The sequence below is a fragment of the Marmota monax genome, unplaced genomic scaffold (assembly GCF_021218885.2).
Source record: "Marmota monax isolate L192 unplaced genomic scaffold, Marmota_monax_Labrador192_F-V1.1 WCK01_AAM20220418_F8-fsc00022, whole genome shotgun sequence".
In the NCBI taxonomy this organism is placed as follows: Eukaryota; Metazoa; Chordata; class Mammalia; order Rodentia; family Sciuridae; genus Marmota; species Marmota monax.
The window spans coordinates 26388967-26410145 of NW_026695215.1; the positions used below are offsets into that span (position 1 = coordinate 26388967).

A 21179-nucleotide genomic window follows, 5' to 3' on the forward strand; every position below is an offset into this window, starting at 1 on the left:
GGGAAATTCACTGAAATTAAATATCTGACAGTCAAAAGACTCTTACAAATTCCCAGAAATTCAGGTGCATTATTAAATGCACAAGAAAGGGTACTTTAGAGCCAAGCTGGTGGCAGCAGCACTGGTTCACTACAGAAGGGAGAGAGAACACAAGTGGAAAGAGAAACAATGGACAAATTTGGCATGAAAAAAACAAAGAACAGAAAAACAGTCTGAACAGAGTTGAACCTGAGGATGCACAGCAAGCCAGCGTTTGAAAAGTGCTCTGTTTCTCAATTGGCAAGAGGTGAGCTAAAGAGGGGAGCCATCTGGAGGAGACCACAATAGACCTTGTAGATGTAGGATCAAGCAGATTATAGCAAATATGGTCATACTATCCCAACAAGTACCTACTAAGTGACTTTTGGTATACACAGCAGAACATGACTGAAAGAGGCACAGAGGATTGTAACCAGGAGAATTTCAGTCAGAGTTATGGAAGGAATGTATCTCACTTTCCCTTTAAGAATACAGCTCACATGACCATCTGAAAGGGCCAGGAAACTGAGCAGGTGGGCATGATTACACATAGGGATTTCACTCGGGGATTGAGTTTAAGACTGTCACATTCGTGCACAGCATAATGTGCAAGTTCTATGGGGGGTTGGCTCCTCAACACTACTAGTAGACTTTTGGGGCTGTCCCTAAAATCGGCATCTGCCCACCCTTAGGGGTGTGTTGATCTAATCTCTCCAGAGCAGACATCACCCAACAAAGTCCCAAAGGCCTGATTGGAGCTAAAGCACTGACACCAAAACTTCCCATTTGAACTTGCAGCAGTCCCAGGAGCACACTAATCTGATCTGTCTGGTGAAAAAAACTATGAGTGACAGAACTTCCCATTCTATCTTGCCTGAGGTTCCAGATAACTCCAACTAACATCTCAGTGAGCAACACCAAAAGAGGAAGAGTTTAACAACCTCTTGCCCTTTCTTTAAAGGGTAAAAATAACAGGGGTAAAAATATCAAGAAGAAACTGAAAAAAGGGCAGTCTAGCATAGGCAAACATATATTTGTCAACAGTTTTGAGCAACTCAGCAGAGATAATTCTTTCATTTTTCATTAAAAACTTTTTCCTTTTTTTTTTTGGTTTGTTTTATTTTTGGTGTTCTTTCTGTACTGATTGCTTTGTGCATCTACATACATATACATACCTGCTCCTATTTATTATGTTTATTATTTTTCTTTATCCTTTAAGGATTAGAATTTTTCAATTCATTTGGGTTTTTGTTTCTATTGTTGCATTCTCTACTATCTTTTCCCTCTAACAGCCAGTTTCTCTTGTTCTCTCATTCCCTTTATTTTGTTGCTTTCATTTTCTCTCTTTCTTTATAATCATCACTTGCTATATATATCCCTTCTATCTTCTGTTCACATTTTGAGTATGTTAAACTTTCTTTTACCTTCCTATTACATTTTTTCTTTATTAAGTTATTTTTACCATCTTTTAGAACTACTTGTTTATATAATTCCTGACCCCACCATTTATATTGTTGTGGTTATTAGTATTGCCAATGTATAGTTGACACTTGATGTTTAATGCCAGACCTAGTTCACAGCAATTTATGTTTGCTTCTGTTGCAACTGCTGATCCCACCACTGCTGATTTTGTGGTAGTGTTGTAAAAATATCATAATATAAACTTGGTATTTATTTTAATGTTTCATATTGTTCACTGATGATGTAGTTATAGTTTGTTTCCCCTGTTTCTGTGAGATGCTGGGAATCTACTGAGACTAGAAGTTCACAGGGTAGAAACTCTACTTCTGAGCTAAATCCAAACCACAATCAAGAGACACTGCACCTTGCTCCACACACAAACCATGCACAAATTTCAGTGAAATTTTACTACCAAGAGGCAAAAAACAGACCCCCAAGTAAGAACAGATAAGGGCAAGAGGGATCTTAGGTCCTACTCATGGACATCCACTCCTATAGTAAAATCAGAATTAACACAAAGACTAGACAGCACACCTATGAGGGGTCTCAATGGAGATTACTACCATACCTCTTTAGAATACACAGAGATGTTGAATGAAGAAGATCAATCACAGAGGGTATAACACATATACCCTGCAGAATAGAACTGCCAAATCAATCAGAAGGACCACACTCTTGAGAGAGGGAAAGTGGAATTCTTGTGAGAGGGAAAGTGACACAAAATACACACTCTACAAAATACACTAATCATCACCAAAGAACTAGCAGGAAAATTATACTACAAAACTTGCTTGGAAATATATTTTAAAATTCCCACCAACCTGATATCCTACAACAGTTTGCCAAGAAAAGCCTGTGCCCTAAAAAAACCCATACATGAAAGTGGAAGGGAGATCCACCCTGATAAATGCACAAAATCCAACACTGCAATTAAAAAATATGAAAAACAAGGTAATATGAGACCTCCTAAAGTTCATAATTCACCAGTAACTAACTTTAAAGATACTGAAGTAAATGAAATACCAGTTAAAAATTCAAAATAATTATAAAATTGACCAATAAATTCCAAGGGAACATAGAAAAATAAACAAATTAAGAAAGCATAGGATATGAATGGGAAATTCAATAAAGAAAAAGAGATATTGAATAAGAACCAAAAGGAATTCTAGAAATGAAAGGCACAATAAATCAAAGGGTTTAGCTGAAAGTCTCTCTAATAAAATAGAACAGGCAGAAGACAGAATTTGAGATATAGAAGAAAAAGTGGCCAGCTTTGAGCATTCAAAGCATATCAAAGAAAAGAACAAAAAAGGGAAAGATGAGAGAGTAGAGACAGCAAACATTGCCTGGCAGCTCCTATAAGGGAGGTACATAAGCAAATACACTGAAACTTAATAATAAACTGTAAAACAAAAATATTTAGATGCAAAAATTCAGTTACTTGAACATCTGAAATACTAGTGTGCCTTGGCCGCCAATGGTGGTCACCAGCAGAAGGGGGTAATGCAGACAAATGAGAAGGTACAATAGGTAGATAAAGTATTTTAGAAAAACGCAGGGGTGGGGGTTGACTTGGAGAAACCTGTGGATTATAGAAGCTGAGGGACTTCAATGGACTCATAGTCAGTGGGAGAGGGGTTTGGTGAAAACAAATTTATGACTGGCTCCCCTCCCGAAAACCATGCACAAAATTCTGGGCAGTGAAACTGGCTGCTGGACTCTCAGGGAAAAGGGCACCACAGTTGTGCTCTACTTTCCAGGTAGAGTAAGCCACCTGTAGGTGACAGGACTACAGATATCAAAGGATACACCAAACAATTATCTTAAAATTTATTCTTCTGTCACTGTCATTAGTGCTATTTCTGGCTCCCACTCCAAATAAAAGTGGCAGGAAAATCATTGGGACAATTCAAGTTTCCAGAGTAGAAACCCTGCTGCTAAGAAAGACTCACAACTCAGCCAAGCAACAAGAATCCTCACCCCATAATTGATCCACCCCTGCTGGAGCCTAAACATGACTCCAACTCATAGAACTGAGGAGACAAAAACTCCAAACCAAAAACAAGGCCCCAAGGAAAGATAATCAGAGTGGATTCAAAACAGAAATTCTATAATAAAAAAGAAATATACACATAAAGACATGCACATAAAAGAGGAAGAAGAAGGGGAACCCATTTCAACTGATAAGCAACAGCAGGACCTCAGAAAGCATGAGGAAAAAGGCAAAGAAATATTCCCCCCAAATTAAAAATCTCCCAACATAAAGACCCACTAAAATAGAAGTAGAGGAATTTCCAGAGAAAGATTATTTAAAAACTGATCATCAAATTATTCAATGAACTAAAAGAAGAACTAAAGAACGAAATAAGAGAGCATGTACAGGAGAAAAAAAAGATCATTTCACTAATACAAAAAGAAACCAATCAGAACTCCTGTAAATAAAAGACATGATGAATCAAATTAAAAACTCACTTGAAAGCATCACCAACATATTAGAGTGTATATAAAACAGAACTTGAGCACTTGTAAACAGAACCTGAGGCCTTGAAAAAAACAGGATAAATCTGAGTACATCGAATACAAGAAAAAAAATAAAACATAATCACAATATATAAGAATGCTGGAACAACATCAAGAGAACAAACTGAGAATCACTGGGATAAAAGAGAACATAGAGATATAAGCTAAAAGGCATTAAGAACATTTTTAAATGAGATTGTCACAGAAAACATTCGCCATATAAGAAAAGACACAGATACCCATATACAGGAGATGTACCAGACCCAGATAGACCTAACAAGAAGGGAAGTTCTCCAGGACACATCATAATAAAAATGCTCACCACAGAAAATAAGGAAAAAGTAGTAAAAAGCTGAAATAAAGAACAACATGCACATTTAGAGACAAACCAATTAGACTCACTTCAGACTTCTCTACTCAGACCTTAAAAACAATAAGTGCATGGAACAAAACTTTTCAAGCTCTGAAAGAAAATAACTGCCAACCAAGATTGCTGCACCCACCAAACTTCTTTCATATTTGATGGGGAATGAAAAACCTTCTATGACAAAGAAAAATGAAAAAAATACATGACAACTAAGTATTACAAGACAATGTGAAAATAAATGGCACACAGAAAATCCCAAAAACAAAATCCAAAATTCCCAAATAAATGAAGATCAATAGAAGACAAATCATCTAAATGAGAAACAAAGCAGAATTAAATATAGGAACAACAAAAATGGCAGCAAACCATAAGCACAACAACACTGAATATAAAGTCTCAACTTCCCAATTCAAAGACACAGATTTGCAGAATTGGTCAAAAGACCAAGAGCCAATCTTTTTTTTTTTTTTTGCAAGAAACTCATAGGTAGGGACACTCACAGGCCAAATGTAAAAAGATGGGGAAAAATATTCCATGCAAACAGACTCTGAAAACAGGCCAGAGTAGCCATATTCATATCTGATACAGCTGAATTCAAGCAAAAATTAGTTAAAGGAGGCAATGAGGGGCATTTCATCATAATAAAGGGGAACAAAACAACAAGAAGAAATAAGGCTAGTTAATATATATGCCCCAAATTTAATGTACCCAATAACACTTTTAAAATACTCCCAAACATTAAATACTAGAAAGACCTCCATACAATAATACTAGAAAATTTCAACACACCTTTAGCATCAATAGACAGGTTATCAAAGTATAAAATCAATAAAGACATATAGCCAACCCAAATAATACTATAAATCAAACTGTCCTAACAGAATACTTCACCCCAAAACAATTGAATTTACCTTCTTCTCAGAAACTCATGGACTCTCCTCCAAAATATTATTCTAGATCAAAATGTAAATCTATGCAAATATCAAAAAAGTGATAATACCATGCATCATATCAGACCACAATGGAAATAAAATTAGAATGACAGCAAGAAAAAAATAGACCCACACAAACACATGGCTATTAAACAACCAACTTTTGGGGGAACGGTACTGTAGATTGAAATCAGGGGCACTCAACCACTGAACCACATCCCCAGCCCTATTTTGTATTTTAGAGACAGGGTCTCACAGAGTTGTTCAGCATATCGCTTTTGCTGAGGCTGGTTTTGAACTTGTGACCCTCCTTTCTGAACCTTCCAAGCTGCTGGGATTATAGGCATGCGCCACCTTGCCCAGCAATAAACAACCATCTTTTAAATGAAGAACAGATGAAAGTAGAAATGAGAGAAGAAATCAAGAAATTCTTAGAAACAAATGAAAATAAAGACACAACATATAAAAATCTCTGGGACAGTATGAAACAGTACTAAGAAGAAAATTTATTATACTGAGTGCATACATTAAAAATATAGAGGTCCCAAAGAAACTTCTGCTCCACCTCAAAGCCTTAGAAAACAAAGAAAGGAATTCTGAAATAAGAAGAATACAGGAAATAACAAAGATCAGAGCCAAAATTAATGAAATTGAGAATAAAAAACAATAAAGGATCAACACAACAAAGAGTTGGTTCTTTGAAAAGATAAATAAGATTCATAAACCCTTAGTGAAACTACCAAAAGAAAGAGATAGAAGACCCCAAAAATTAGAGATGTCATTAGAAACTATTCAAAATCTACAAGACACTGACTAATTCCTAGACACATGACCTACCCAAATAGAATTAGGAAGATATAGAACACTTTAACAGAACAGTATCAAGTAATTAAATTGGAACAGCAATCAAAAGGCTAAAACAAAAAAAGCACAAGACCAGATGGACTCTCAGCAGAGTTCTACCAGACCATTAAAAAAATTAACAGTAGTCTTCCTCAAATTACTACATGAAATTGAAAGGAAAACTCCAAGATACATTCTATGAAGCTAGTATAACCTGATACCAAAATGACACAAAGAAACATCAAGGAAAGAAAACTAAATACCAATATTGCTGATGAACACAAATGCAAAAATCCTTAGTAAAATACTAGCAAAATGCATTCAAAAACATATTAGGAAGGATAATACACTATGACCAAGTTGACTTTACTCCAGGGATGTAAGGCTGGTTCAATATACACAAATCAATAAATGTAATTTACCACCTAAAGATCAAGAATCATATAATCACTCAATAGATGCAGAAGAGGCATTTGATAAAATACAGCAATGATTCATGTTAAAATCACTGGAGAAACTAGGAATAAAAGGAACTTGGCTCAAAATTAATAAGGCAGTGTACAACAAACCCATATGCAACATCATACTAAATGGTGGGAAAAAAAGAAAGCTTTTCCTCTAAAGTGATGAACAAGAAAGACAAGGATGTCCATTCTCACTACTTCTATTCAATACAGTCCTCAAAACTCTAGCAAGAACAATCAGGAAAGAGAAGGAAATTACAAGAATACAATTCTTGTAATACAATCAAACTTTCACTTTTTGCCAATGACATGTTACTTTATCTAGAAGACACAAAAAATTCCACCAGAAGACTTCTAGATAAATTAATTTAGCAAAGTGGCAGAATACAAGATTAATACTCATAAATCAATAACTTTTCTATATTCCAACAGCATGTCAGCTGAGAAAGAAATCAGAAAAACTATCCCCTTTACAATAATCTTTTTTAAAAGCCTGGGAATTAATATAATCAAGGAAGTAAAAGAACTCTATAATGAACACTATAAAACATTTGAGATAAAATTGAAGAAGACCTCAGAAGATGGAAAGACCTACCATTTTCTTGGACATGCAAAATTGATAACTTTGAAATGTCCATACTACCAAAGTAATATACATATTTAATGAAATTCCCATCAAAATCCAAATAAAATTATTTACAGAATTAGAAAAACTACTTCTTAAATTCATTTGCAAGAATAAGAGACCTCTAATAGCCAAAGCAATTCTGACAAGAAAAGCAATGCAGGAGGCATAATACCCAATCTCAAAATTATACTACAGAGCCACAGTAACAAAGCCAGTATGGTACTATGATCAAAAGAGACATGAAGATCATTGAAACAGAATACAAGACATCAAGATAAACCCAAACTCGTATAGTCTGATTCTTGATAAAGGTGCCAAAAATGTTATGTTGGAGAAAAGACAATCTGTTTACCAAATGGTACTTGGAAAACTGGATGTCTACATGTAGAAGAATAAAATTAGATCCTTATCTCTCACCCTGAAAAACACTCAAATCAAAATGGATCAAAGACTTGGTAATTAGACCAGAAACTATGCAATTGTTAGAAGAAAATTAGGGTCAACATGCCATCATATAGGGGCAGGTATCAACTTACTCATTAAGACTCCTAAAGCTTAAGAAATAAAACCAAAACTCAATAATTGGGATGCCATCAAACTAAAAAGCTACCCACCACAAAAAAAAAATAAAAAAATAAAAACAAGTGAATGAAAAGAGAACATACAGAATGGGAAAAAAATTTTTACCACCTACTCTTCTGACAGGGGATTAATATCCAGAATGTATATAAAAAAATACTTAATGCCAAAAAGCAACCCAATTAATAAATGGGTCAAAGAACTAAACATAAACTTTTCAAAAGAAGAAATACAAATGGCCAACAAATATATAAAATATGTTCAACATCTCTAGCAATCATGGACATGAAGATCAAAACTACACTAAGAATTCATCTCACCCCAATCAGAATGGCAATTATCTAGAACACAAACAACAATAAAGAAATGCTGGAGAGGATATGGGGTAAAAGATAATATCATGCATTGTTGATAGAAGCATAAATTAGAATAAGGCAGTGTGGATATTCCTCAAAAACTAAGAATGAATCCACTATATGAACCAGCTATCCCACTCCTCTATATTTATCTAAAAGAACTAAAGTTATCATACTATAGTGATAAGGCCACTTCAGTGTTTACAGCTGCACAAATCCCAACGGCCAAATTATGGAATCAACTCAGATGCTCACCAACAGAGGAATGGATCAGAAAATGTGGCATATATACACAATGGAGTTTTAGGCAGCCATAAGGAAGAATGAAATAATGGCATTTGCTGGTCAATGGATGAAAATGGAGATTATACTAAGTAAAATAAACCATATTCAAATAATCAAGAGCCAAATGTTTTCTCTCATATGTGGAAGCTAGAGCAAAATAAGGAAAAGAAGGTAGCAGGAGAGGAAACTGGCTATCATAAATAGATCAGTGGAATCAAGAAGGAGAACTAGAAAGGACAGGAAAGGGGTAGAAATATGGAAGGAAATAAATAATAGCCTGTTACATATGTGAATGTACCAAAATGAATATATATAAAAATAGACATATATATCGAGGTATATGTATATATGAGTGTATATATACTATAATATAATCAAACATAAATAGACCAATGAGTGAATGGAAGATCGTAGAAGAGAGGAAAAAGGAGGAGGGAAGGAAAGAGGGAAGGGACACAGGAAGGGGGAAATGGGGAATGATATCAAATTCCTTGTGTGTACTGTTTTGTTAAAATTAACCCAAATACTATGTATAATTATAATGCTCTAAAAAAGCAGTATGAAAATAAAAGAATACAAGAACCATAACCAAAATATATAAGAACTCTGGGGTAACATTAAGAGACCAAATTTAAAAATAATTGGAATCAAATAGGGTAGTGAGAAGCAGGCTAATGGAATGGATGCCCTTTTCAGGGAAATAAAAACAGAAAGTTTCCCAAACCTTGAGAAGGAGATGGAAATATTCAGAACCCTAAATAGACAAGATCAAAAAAAAACCCTCCCGTGACACATTATAATTAAAATACCTAATATAAAAAGCAAATATAAAATTTTTAAAGCCTCCAGAGAAAACAACAGGTTACATTTGGGGAGGCAAGCCAAACATATTTGCTTCTGATTTCTTAGCACAAACCCTAACTTCCAGGAGGTCAAGTAATGATGTGCTCCAAACCCTGAAGGAAAATAACTGTCAACTAAGACTGCTAGATCCAGCAAAATTATCCTTCAGAATCAAAGATGCAATAAAAATCTTCAAAGATAAGCGAAATCTAAAAGAATTCATGAATATTAAACCAGCACTATAGGAAATATTAAGAAATACTAAATAAAGAAGGAAATAAAAATCAAACTCCTGATTTCACAAATGGACAAAAACTATTTGAAGGATAGATAAGCAAATAAGAAACAGGATCAAACTAAACATCAGAAATAATATTAAATGGCAGGAATTGATAAACATCTCTCTATAATAGCATTGAGTGTAAACAGTACCAATTAGCCAATTAAAAGATAGGCTGGCATAGTGATTTAAAAAACAAAACCCAACCATCTGTTATTTGAAAGAGACTCACTCCACTAGCAAAGATAGCCAGAGACTGAAAGTGAAATAATGTAAATTCACACACTATGCATATAGAGCCTGAAAACAAGCAGCAGTAGCTACTTTCCCATCCAACAAAGCAAAACTCAAATCAAAGTAAATCAGAAGAGACAAAGAAGGTCACTTCATACTGGCAAACTGAAGACTCCAACAATAAGACATAATAATAGTAAACATTTATGCCCCAAACATCAGTCTATCTACTACATAAAACAGACACTAATCAACAAAGACTCAGACTCTAGTACAATAATATTGAGGGATTTCAACATACTTCTGTCACCAATAAATATGTCATCCAGACAAAAACTCATTGAAGACCCCTCAGACCTAAAAAGATATTATAAATCAAATGTCTTAACAGAAGTCTATAGAATATTTCATCCAACCATAGCTGAATTCATTTTCTTCTCAGGGGTTCCTGGAAACTTCCCCAAAATAGACCGCAGTTTATCCTACAAAGCAACACTTAGCAAATACTAATAGTTAGAGATCACTTCTAACATCTTATGTGATGATCCTGGAGTAAAATTATAAATCAACATCCAAAAAACTCCAGGAATATTATATAAACAAATGGAGATTGAACAGTAATATACTTTTGAATGATGGATTGGTGATAGAAGATATCAGGGGAGAAATTTAAAAATTCTTAGAATCGAATGAGAATAGTGATACAACCTACCATAATATCTGGGACACTATGGAGTTGGTTCTAAGAGGAAAAGTTATAGTTATGACAGCCTACATGAGAAAATCAGAAAGATCCCAAATAAATAACCTAGTGATTCATCTCAAGGTCCTAGAAAAAAAACAGAAACCAATTCCAAAATCAATAAAAGGAAAGAAATAATTAAAATCAGAACAAAAATCAATGAAATAGAAACTAAAAAAAATGCAAAGGATCAATGAAATAGAGAATAAGATAATAAAACAACAAATCAATGAAATTAAGAGTTTGTTGTTTGAAAAAATAAGCTAGATAAACCCATAGCCAACTACTCACATTTATAAAATTAGAGATGAAAAAGAAGAAATCATTACAGACATCACAGAAATCTAGGACTATATTGAAAGGACTATACTGAAACTTATACTTTAATAAATTGAAAAACATAGATTAAATTGCTACATTTCTAGACATAAAATTCAATCAAGAAGATGTAGAGGGCTGGGGCTCAGTGGTAGAGAGCTTGCCTTGCATGTGTGAAGCACTGGGTTCAATCCTCAGCACCACATAAAAATAAATAAATAAAGATATTTTAAAATGTATATTTAAAAAAGAAGATATAGAAAATCTAAACAGACCAATAACAAGGAATGAGATTCAAGCAGTAATGAGACGGCTTCCAGCAAAGAAAAGTCCAGGACCAGATAAGATTCTCAACTGAATTCTACTAGACCTTTAAACAAGAACTAATAATGTCAATGCTCCTCAAATTACTTTGTGAACCTGAAAGGGTGTGTTTTAGTAAGCTTTTCATCACTGTTACCAAAATACTTGACATGAAAAAATTAGAAGAGGACAAATTTATTTGGGTCACATGGCTTCAGAGGGTCTCAAGTCTACAGACAGCCAATTTCATTGCTCTGGTCCCAAGGTAAGACAGCACAAGCAGAGGAAAGCTGCTCAGCTCATTGCTGAATCAGAGAAAGAGAAAGAAAATGGAGCCATAGCGAACATGGATCTTTGCAGAGTATAACCCCCTTGACCTATTCCTCCAGTAAGGACCCACCTGTCAACAGTTACAACCTACTTCACTCAAACTAAGATGAACTAATTAGGTTAGAGCTCTCACAATCCAATCATTTTCCTGCTGAACATTCCTGAGTTACTTTAAGCCATAAAAGTGAAACACTTCCAAATTCATTCTATGAAACCAGTATCACCTTGATAATCAAATCAGATGAGGACACATCAAGAAAAAAACAATATTCCTAATAAACTTAGATGCAAAAAATTAGCAAATCATATTCAACAACATATTAAGAAGACTGTACGTCATGATCAATTTGGTTTCATTCCAGGGAAGCAAGGATAATTTAACATACATAAATCAATAAATGTCATTCACCACATAAATAGAATTAAGGACAAAAAGATCAGATATCTTGATAAAGAGAAAGCCTCTGACAAAATTCAGCACCCACTTGTGTTAAAAATGCTGAAGAAACTAGCAACAGAAGAAACTTATCCCAACATCATTAAGGCTATAAAGACAAACCCAAAGCCAACATCACAGTGATTAGGAAAAAAAACAGAAAGCATTTCCTTTAAAATCCAGAACAAAAAACAACACAACAACAAAAAAACAAAACAAAAACAGTGTCTGTTGTCACCACTCCTCATCAATATAGTACTAGAAATTCTAGCCAGAACAATCAGGCAAGAGAAGAAAATAAAGTGGAGAAAAATGGAAAAGTAAGAAGACAAATTATCACTGATTATAAATGATAGGACTCATTATACTTAGAAGATTCAAACAGCTCCAACAGAAGACTGCTAGAAGTAATAAATTTAGCAAAGTAGTAGGTAACAATCATGCTCATAATAGCCTCAAAAAAATATCTAGGAATAAATCTAACCACCAAGATGAAAGACTTCTACAATGAAAACTGTAGAACACTGAATAAAGATATTGAAGAAAACACAAGATGAAGAAAAGATTTTCCATCTTAGATAGGCAGAATTAATATTGTTAAAATGGCCATATTAGCAAAATTAATAGACAACTTCAATGCAATCCCCATCAAAATGCCAATGATATCCTCACAGAACTAGGGGGGAAAAGTCCTAAAATTACTTTGAAATTCCAAAGCAATTCTAAACTCCCCCAAAAAGCAATGCTGGAGACATCACAATACCCATGCTAAGTTAAATAAGCCAGAATCAGAAAGTCAAGGTTCCAATGTTTTCTCTCATATGCAGAAGCTAGAATAAAATAAGGGGAAAAACAGGATTGGGAAATTCCATAAAAATTTTAGAAATATCAATGGAGTAGAGAAAGGTAATGGGAAAAGGGAAAAGGGATAAGAAAAGATTGGGGATGGAGGTAAAATTAACCCAATTATGCCATGTACATATATGAATATACCACAGAAAATTCTACCTTTACATATACCTATAAAGCACTAATCACAAAAACAATAAATAGAAGGAAGACCAGTAGAATAGAGGAAGGGGAAAAGGAGGAGAGGATGGAAAGAGGAAGTACTGGGGACTGAAATGGAATAAATAACACCCTATGCTTATATGTATGATTATGTAAAAATGAACCCCTATTATGTGTGACTCTACTGTAGTCATTAAAACATTAAAAAATAAATTGGGGTCTGGGGCTGTAGCTCAGTAGCAAAGCACTTGCCTAGCATATGTGAGGCACTGGGTTTGATTCTCAGAACCACATAAAAAAATAAACAAAATAAAGGCATGCTGTCCATCTACAACTATAAAAGATTTTTTAAAATATTTAAATAAATAAATTTTAAATTAAATTTATTTAAAATTTATAAGGGAAAATAAATTTGAAGTTTTAAAAATATTAATTAGATTTTCTATATACAAAAATAAACTTGCTGATAAAAAAATCAGAAAAACAATCTCACTCACAATTTTAGCAAAGAGTTAATTAAACCACACAATTTCAGAGGGTTAATTAAACCACACAATTTCAGAAGTACATTAGCCTAAAGTGAAGAAATTAATGGAATCTAATCTGACAAAAAGAGATCTGACACTGTTTAGGGTAATGAGATTTAGCTTCCTCATTTTCATCAGTTTATCAAACAACTACAAAGACAAATCACAAAATAATTACTCTCACAGACCCTAAACAACTGATTTACATGGAAAAGAACTGAAAATAGGTATGAGTACTTCCCCTTAACTATAAAATGAAATTTTAGTTACCCTGCTGGAGAAGCCACATGAACAGAGACCCTGAGAGTACATGGAGAAACCCAATTAACATATATTGGTGGTACACCATCCATGCCAAGATGCCAAAAAAATACTCTTGGACATTCTGGCCAGTTGAGATCCCAGATGACTATAGCTACAAGATGACCTCACAGGTATCCAAACAGCCACCCAGCTGACTCCTCAAACCACAAAATCATGAAGAGATAAAATGTTAGTTTAATCCATTACATTCTATTGTACTTGCTATTTAACAATAGATAAAACAATTATGTTTAATATTTTAAAGGTATTATCACTCATGTTTCCCTTGATATCGTTTTTAAACAAAACACTGTGAATCAATTTCATACATCAATCACAAACATATAATAACTTCAATGACCACAGTGATTCCCCAAATACTAGTATTGGAAGCAAAGTAGAAGAGTGGCCAAGATCAAATATTACTAAGAATAAATTTATAATATGTAATAGCACAAATTAAAGCTTTCTACTCATTTATAAGAGTTCTTATTTATTCAAGTGCTAACCTTTTTGGCAATTCAAGCAAGATTTTAAAAATAAAACACAAATAGAAACTATTCCCATGTAAGCATTCTTAAGACAAAATTAACACCTAAAGTGTAGCTCAAAATCAGAAATAGAAGGGGGAAAATTACCTATTGAGCTGTGGTTCTCAACCAGGAGCAATTTTGCCCCCATAATACATTTGGCAATGCCTGGATTGCTTCTTCACTGTCACAACATAGGGGGAGATAGTTACTGGCATCCAGTAGATAGAAACCGTATATGCTGATAAATATCTTAACTACACAAGATAGCCTCCTACAGCAAAGAGTTGCCTAGCCCAACATGTTAGTCGTGCAAAGAATGAGAAAACTGATTATAAGCAATTAAAACATGAAGATATTGTTTCACTATAATCATTACCTCAGAAACCAACAACTCGGTGTTCAAAGAGAATAGAATTATGCATTTCCAGGTAAATGGATGGAGGTGAAGAATATCATGCTAAATGAAGCAAGCCAATCCCAAAAAACCAAAAGACCAAATGTTCTCTCTGATAAATGGATGCTGATCCATATGGGGGGAAGGGGCATAAGAAAAATGGAGGAACTTTGGATGGGAAAAATGGATGGTGGGGTGGGGAGGGGGAATGGGAGTAGGAAAGATGGTGGAATGAGATGGACATCATATTCGTAAGTACATGTATGACTGCATGAATGGTGCAACTCTACATCATGTACAACCAGAGAAATGAAAAGTTGTGTACCACTGGTGCACAATGAATCGAAATGCATTCTGCTGTCATGTATAACTACTTAGAACAAATTTTTTAAAAAAGAAAGAAACTAATAAAACAATTTCACTGGCAAAACTGATGGGTAAAACTTGGGACAATTTTTTAATGAAAATAATGTGATAATTTTGTTATTTATTTTGTTATTTGTCTACATAAGAAAAAGCATAATACAATGAGTATTAAAATACAGAAACAAGAAAATGAATAATATTAATTATATGAAAGAATTAAGCAGAAAGAATGTTTTATAAATGCATTATACTGAAGAAGAATGTTCCTAATGGTATTATAACTGCTAATTAAAATATATTTTATTTGATCAAATTACCAATTATATAAACACATAAAACCTAGAACACAAAATTAGTATTATACACCAATATCTCATTTAGATTAAAATTTTAACAAGAATATCAGGATCAACCAATGTCTAATTAGACATTATTTGACTTTTTTTCCATCTGGTATTAAGAGAAATAAATTCATCTAACTAGTCACATTATTATTTTGGCAATGCCTGGATTGCTTCAAATTCCAAGGAACTAGTTCTATAAATAATTCAATTTACTTTTTGTCAAATATTTGAAGGAAAAACAATTTAAAACTTAAATAGGCCTGCCTCTTCAAGATAAGTTTTATAACTATGATCACATTTGCATTTTCTGTCCTTTCAGAAAAATTATTTTAATATTCCTGAATCAGAGAAAAGTCTGATACAGTTCTGTAGAGGAAAAATATGTTTGTGGCCACTATAAAAGACTTAAGAGATAGATCAGTAAGAGCTGTTATTTTACCAAACATACTTAGACATCTCCCTCTGGAATTAAAAAAGCTAACAAACATTTCATTACCTTTACATTTGGCTTCTTTGTTGACACTCCTCTGTACCAACCTAAAAGAAAGCATACAAAGGATATTAAAATCATATTGTTGTCTTTTTTGTAAGAGACTGAATATAATATTTTTAGAAAAAATAAATTAATACAAGCTTTCCTTTACATACCAGCATAAATTCATTAGGATCTAGAGTTATCCTAGTAACTCACTTCAAAAGGAATAATTTTATTGTTACTACAGTCCAATTTTCATCACAGGGTGCACACCCCTTTTAATGAATAAGAAACAGGAATTATACATAACTCTACTGCACCAAAAAATCCCAGATAGATTTATTAGAGGCGAAGAAATTCCAAAAACATTGAGAGGTTTTGTTGCAAACAGGAGTATAACACAGACTTTCATTTCCTGAACTCATTCAATCTTAAATGCAGTATACTACATTACTCTCATTTCTTTGCCTTCTAGTTATTAAAGGCAACATCCCTGCCAGTCCAGGTACTTACTTATTACTTTTCCTCTCCCCCGCCCTCACTTAACTCTTTTAAGCATTCATACATAGCAATGCTAACAAGCTTTCCAATTACATGATACAAACAATTTTCAGGGAAAAGAAAATTGTATTACCACATTTTCTCAATGCCAAGCTATCATCTTTTTTGTTTGGCTTTTGTTTTGGGGGATACTGGGGACTGAACTCAGGGGCAACCACTGAGCCACATCCACTCAACCACTGAGCCACATCCCAACCCTAGTTTGTATTTTATTTACAGACAGGGTCTCTCAGAGTTGCTTAGCACCTCGCCATTGCTGAGGCTGGCTTTGAACTTGCAATCTTCCCCTCTCTGATTACAAGCCCCTAGGATTACAGGTATACGCCACCATGCCCAGCAATTCCAATCAGTTCTTTTCAGAGCTCTGCTATGGTTTCATTACTAGGGTTTAATAAAGCAGTTCCTGTATTTAGGAGGGCAAGCTAAGAGCTGTATGTTTAAAGGAGGAAGATGGAGAAAAAGGAGTAAAGATTATTAATAATAGCTAATATTACATAAAACTTATTGATCTTTTTTTTCTTTTATTGGTACCAGGAATTGAACTCAGAGGCATTTAACCACTCAGCCTTTTTTTTTTTCATTTTTTTTTTGAGAGAGAGAGAGAGAGAATGAGAATTTTTTAATATTTATTTTTTTTAGTTTTTCGGCAGACACAATATCTTTTTGTTTGTATGTGGTGCTGAGGATCGAACCCGGGCCGCACGCATGCCAGGTGAGCGTGCTACCTCTTGAGCCACATCCCCAGCCCCTCATTTTTTATTTTAAGACAGGTTCTCCCTAACGCTTAGGACCTCATTAAGTTACTGAGGCTGGCCTTGAACTTGTAATCCTCATGTCTCAGCCTCCCAAGCCTTTTACACTGAAATTGAAAGTTTATTCTCTGTATTCGGTTTAAGTCTTGTAACAAAACTATGAGGAAAAGAATCAATTACTTCTCCCCTGAAACAATAAAAGAAAAGAAATCTTCCTTTCTGTATAGGGCAACTGCTGAGATAATAAGTTTCATTAACTCACTTTACACATTAAATCTCAATTTATTTTCTTAAAAAGTGACAATTGTTTTCAACATGATACTTTACAGATAATTAAGAAACATAATGACATCAGAATGATTTGCAGAGTAAGGCTCTCCAAAAAGCCTCTTTTCAATAAAGTCACAAGAATACCACAAAGCTACAGTAGTTAAGGCAGTGGGGTGCTAATGAAAGAATGGGCAAAATGATCTATAGGATTAAACAGAGCATCCAGAAATAGCCCAACATAAACTGATCTTTAACAAAGGGGCAAAAGAAATACAATGAGGGGGGAAAAAAGCAATGTTTTCTTTTTTTAAAAAAAAAGAGAGAGAGAGAATATATTTATTTTTTAGTTATCAGCGGACACAACATCTTTGTTTGTATGTGGTGCTGAGGATCGAACCCAGGCTGCATGCATGCCAGTTGAGTGCGCTACCGCTTAAGCCACAGCCCCAGCCCAAAAGCAATGTTTTCAACAAATGGTGCTAGGACAACTAAACATACTCACACAAAAATTAAATGTGGATACATGCCATATACCAGTCACAAAAATTAACTCAAAATGTATCATAGATATCAATGTAAAATGTAAAACCACAAAACTCCCAGATAATAACAGGAGAAAATCTAGATGACAACTGGGTATGGTGATGACTTTTTAGATAGAAAAATCAAAGACATGATTCACAAATTCTTTAGTAAGTTGGACTATATGTTAACTAAAAAGTCTTCTCTGTGAAAGAAACTATCAAAAGAATGAGAAGACAAACCACTAATTAGGAGAAAATGTATATAAAACACACATCTGATAAAGGACTGTTAGCCAAAATACACAAAGAACCCTTAAAATTCAACATTTAAGAAAATACACAATTCAATTTAAAAACAGGTAAAAAACCTGAACCTCACCAAAGACACCACACAGCTATGGCAATAAGAATATGGGGGTGGGGGTAGCTCATCATATCCTACTAGGGGATTTTTCCCTTAAACATTGAGATACCACTACTCACCTATAAGAATGGCCCAAATCAGGAAATACTGACACTACCCAATGCTGTTGAGGATGTAGAACGACAGGAACTTTCATTCATTTTTCAGAATGCAAAATGGTAAAGGCACTTTGGAAGACAACTTGAAGGTTTCTTAAACAACTAAACATAATCTTACAATAGGATCAGCAATTCACTCCTTGATATTTACCCAAATGAGCTGAAAACATATGTGCACATACACACACAGAAAAAAAAACTACAAATGGTTATTTACAGGATCATAATTGCCAAAACCTGAAAGCAACTAACACGTAGGTGATTTTACATAAACTATAGTACATCATCATCAATATAAAGGAAAGTTATAAGGTGATATAAATATGCTATTTATCAAGCAATAAAAAGATATATAGGAACCTTAAATGTGTATTGTTCATGCACTTAATACTATATACTGGGGAAGAAAACGTGATCATTCTCCCTGAGCCACTTCTCCTGATCCATGGAAAGCTCTAATCTAAGATTTAAAAAACTTTTTTTCATCTTCATGAGATGCTACCATAATGAATGAGGGTCATGAGAATTGTACACAGTGAACATCAGTCATCCATTTTCCTTTTGTTGTTAACATTTATTATTGTACATGTTAATGAGGTTCAGTACGATAATTTTATACATGAACATATCATGCACTGACCAAAATCAACCTCCATTTTTTTCTCACTTATGAAATTTATTATCTAATTAGGAGGAAATTCATTTTTTTAAAAAAAAAATCTCTGCATCATTGATGAACTCCAATCAACTGAGATGGTAAACTCTAAGAGAAAACAGAACAGACCTAATTTGTTTGTTATATCCTGCCCAATTGGAAATTTGTAAAAGAATTGTGCAAATGACCTACATGGCCAAACCATCAACCTCCCTTTTTTAACCTTCCCACAACAGAGATTCCCAATCTCTAGTTGAGCTTATTCTACTTTCAGGTTGACGTTTTTTAGCTTCCATATTTGAGAGAGAACATGCAGAATTTGTCTTTCTGTGGCTTGTTTCATTTAACATTATATTTCCCAGTTCCACACATTTTACTGCAAATGACAGGATTTCATTCTTCTTTATGGCTGAATAACATTCCACTGTATATAGATGCCATATTTTATTTATCCATCCATCTGTTGATGGGTACCCAGGCTGATTACATATCTTAATTATTGTGAATATCACATCAATAAACATTGGCATACAGGTATCTTCTTGGTATGCTGGTTTCATCCCTTTTGGACATATAGCTAGCAGTGAGACACTTGGACTGTATTATATTATAGTTCTATTTTTAATGTTTTGAGGAACTGCCATAATGATTAATTTACATTTCTACCAACCATTTTCTGTTTTTAGTAACAAAAAAAAATGTTGTTATGTAATTATGTTCTGTCTCCATGATTGTTAATGATATACGGGCATTTTTCATATATTTATTGACCATTTGTATTTCCTCCTTTTATAAAGGCATATTCAGCTCACTTGTCATCTTCCCTATTTGGTTTATTTGGGTTTTTGTTGTTACTTTCTTTGAGTTCCTTATATATTCTAGATATTAGCCATTTGTCAGATAAAGAGTTGTCAAATATTTTCTCACATTCACTGTTAATTGTTTAGTGTACATAAGCTTTTTAGCTTGATGTCATCCCACATGCCAATTTTCCTCTTGTTTCTGCACTTTGGGGTTTCTATCAAGAAAATCATTGCCTGTTCCAATGTCTTAAGTATAACACTTATGTCTTCTTCCAGTAGTTTCAGACGTTCTTGTCTTGATAGATTTTGAGTACATTTTTATACACATGTAAAAGAGAAGGGTAAAGTTTCAGTCTTCTGTATGTACATATCCCATTTTTCTGACATCATTTATTAAGAGGATGTAATTTTTCTAAAGTACTTTTGGCCTCTGTGGGGGAATCATTTGTCAATAAATGAATGAGTTTACTTCTGGGCTTTCTATTCTGTTCTAACGGTGTACATGTATGTTTTTGTACTATATCTGGCTGTTTTTCTAACTGTGGCTCTGTATGTCTTGAAATAAGGTATTGTGATGCCTCTAGCTTTATTAATTTGTTCAAGATAACCTTGGCAATCCACAGTCTTTTATGCTCTCATGTAAATCTTAGTCATTGTTCTCTACTTCTATTAAGAATATCACTGATATTTTGATAAGGAAGACACTGCATACATAGATTCACTTTGAGAAGTACAGACATTTTAACACTAATAATTCTTCTAATAAATTAACAAGGAAGGTCTTCCATTTTTAAATATCTTCTTCAACTTTTTTCTTTGATTTTTAATTCATTTAAATTTTTTCTAATTAGTTTTACATGACAGTAGAATGCATTTGGACAACTGTACATAAATGGAGCACAACTTCTCATTCCTCTGGCTGTGCATGTATGCAAAGTCATACCAGAAGTATAATCATACACGTATCCAAGGTAATAATGTCTGTCTCATCCTACCAACCTTCCCATCCCCATGGTCCCTTCTCTACCCTCAGTCTCCTCTGTGCAATCCAAAGTTCATCCATTCTTTCCTACCTGCCCCCCACCAGCAACTATGGATCAGCATCCACTTATCAGACAAAACATTTGGCCTTTGGGGGTTTTTTTTGAATGGTTTTTCACTTATGATATTTTCTAGTTTCATCCATTTACCTGCAAATGC

At 33.9% G+C, this 21179-nt stretch overlaps 1 protein-coding gene across 8 annotated transcripts in view; it reads right to left on the bottom strand.

Moving 5' to 3' along the window:
* The window catches only part of Dock3 (dedicator of cytokinesis 3), a 680226-nt gene that overhangs the window by 503580 nt on the left and 155467 nt on the right, over window positions 1-21179 (bottom strand). For all 8 annotated transcript variants that reach the window (XM_058574833.1, XM_058574836.1, XM_058574835.1 and 5 more), the window contains exon 3: window positions 15914-15954. In XM_058574833.1, the coding sequence (XP_058430816.1) occupies window positions 15914-15954 (41 nt within the window). The remainder of the gene's footprint in view (window positions 1-15913; window positions 15955-21179) is intronic.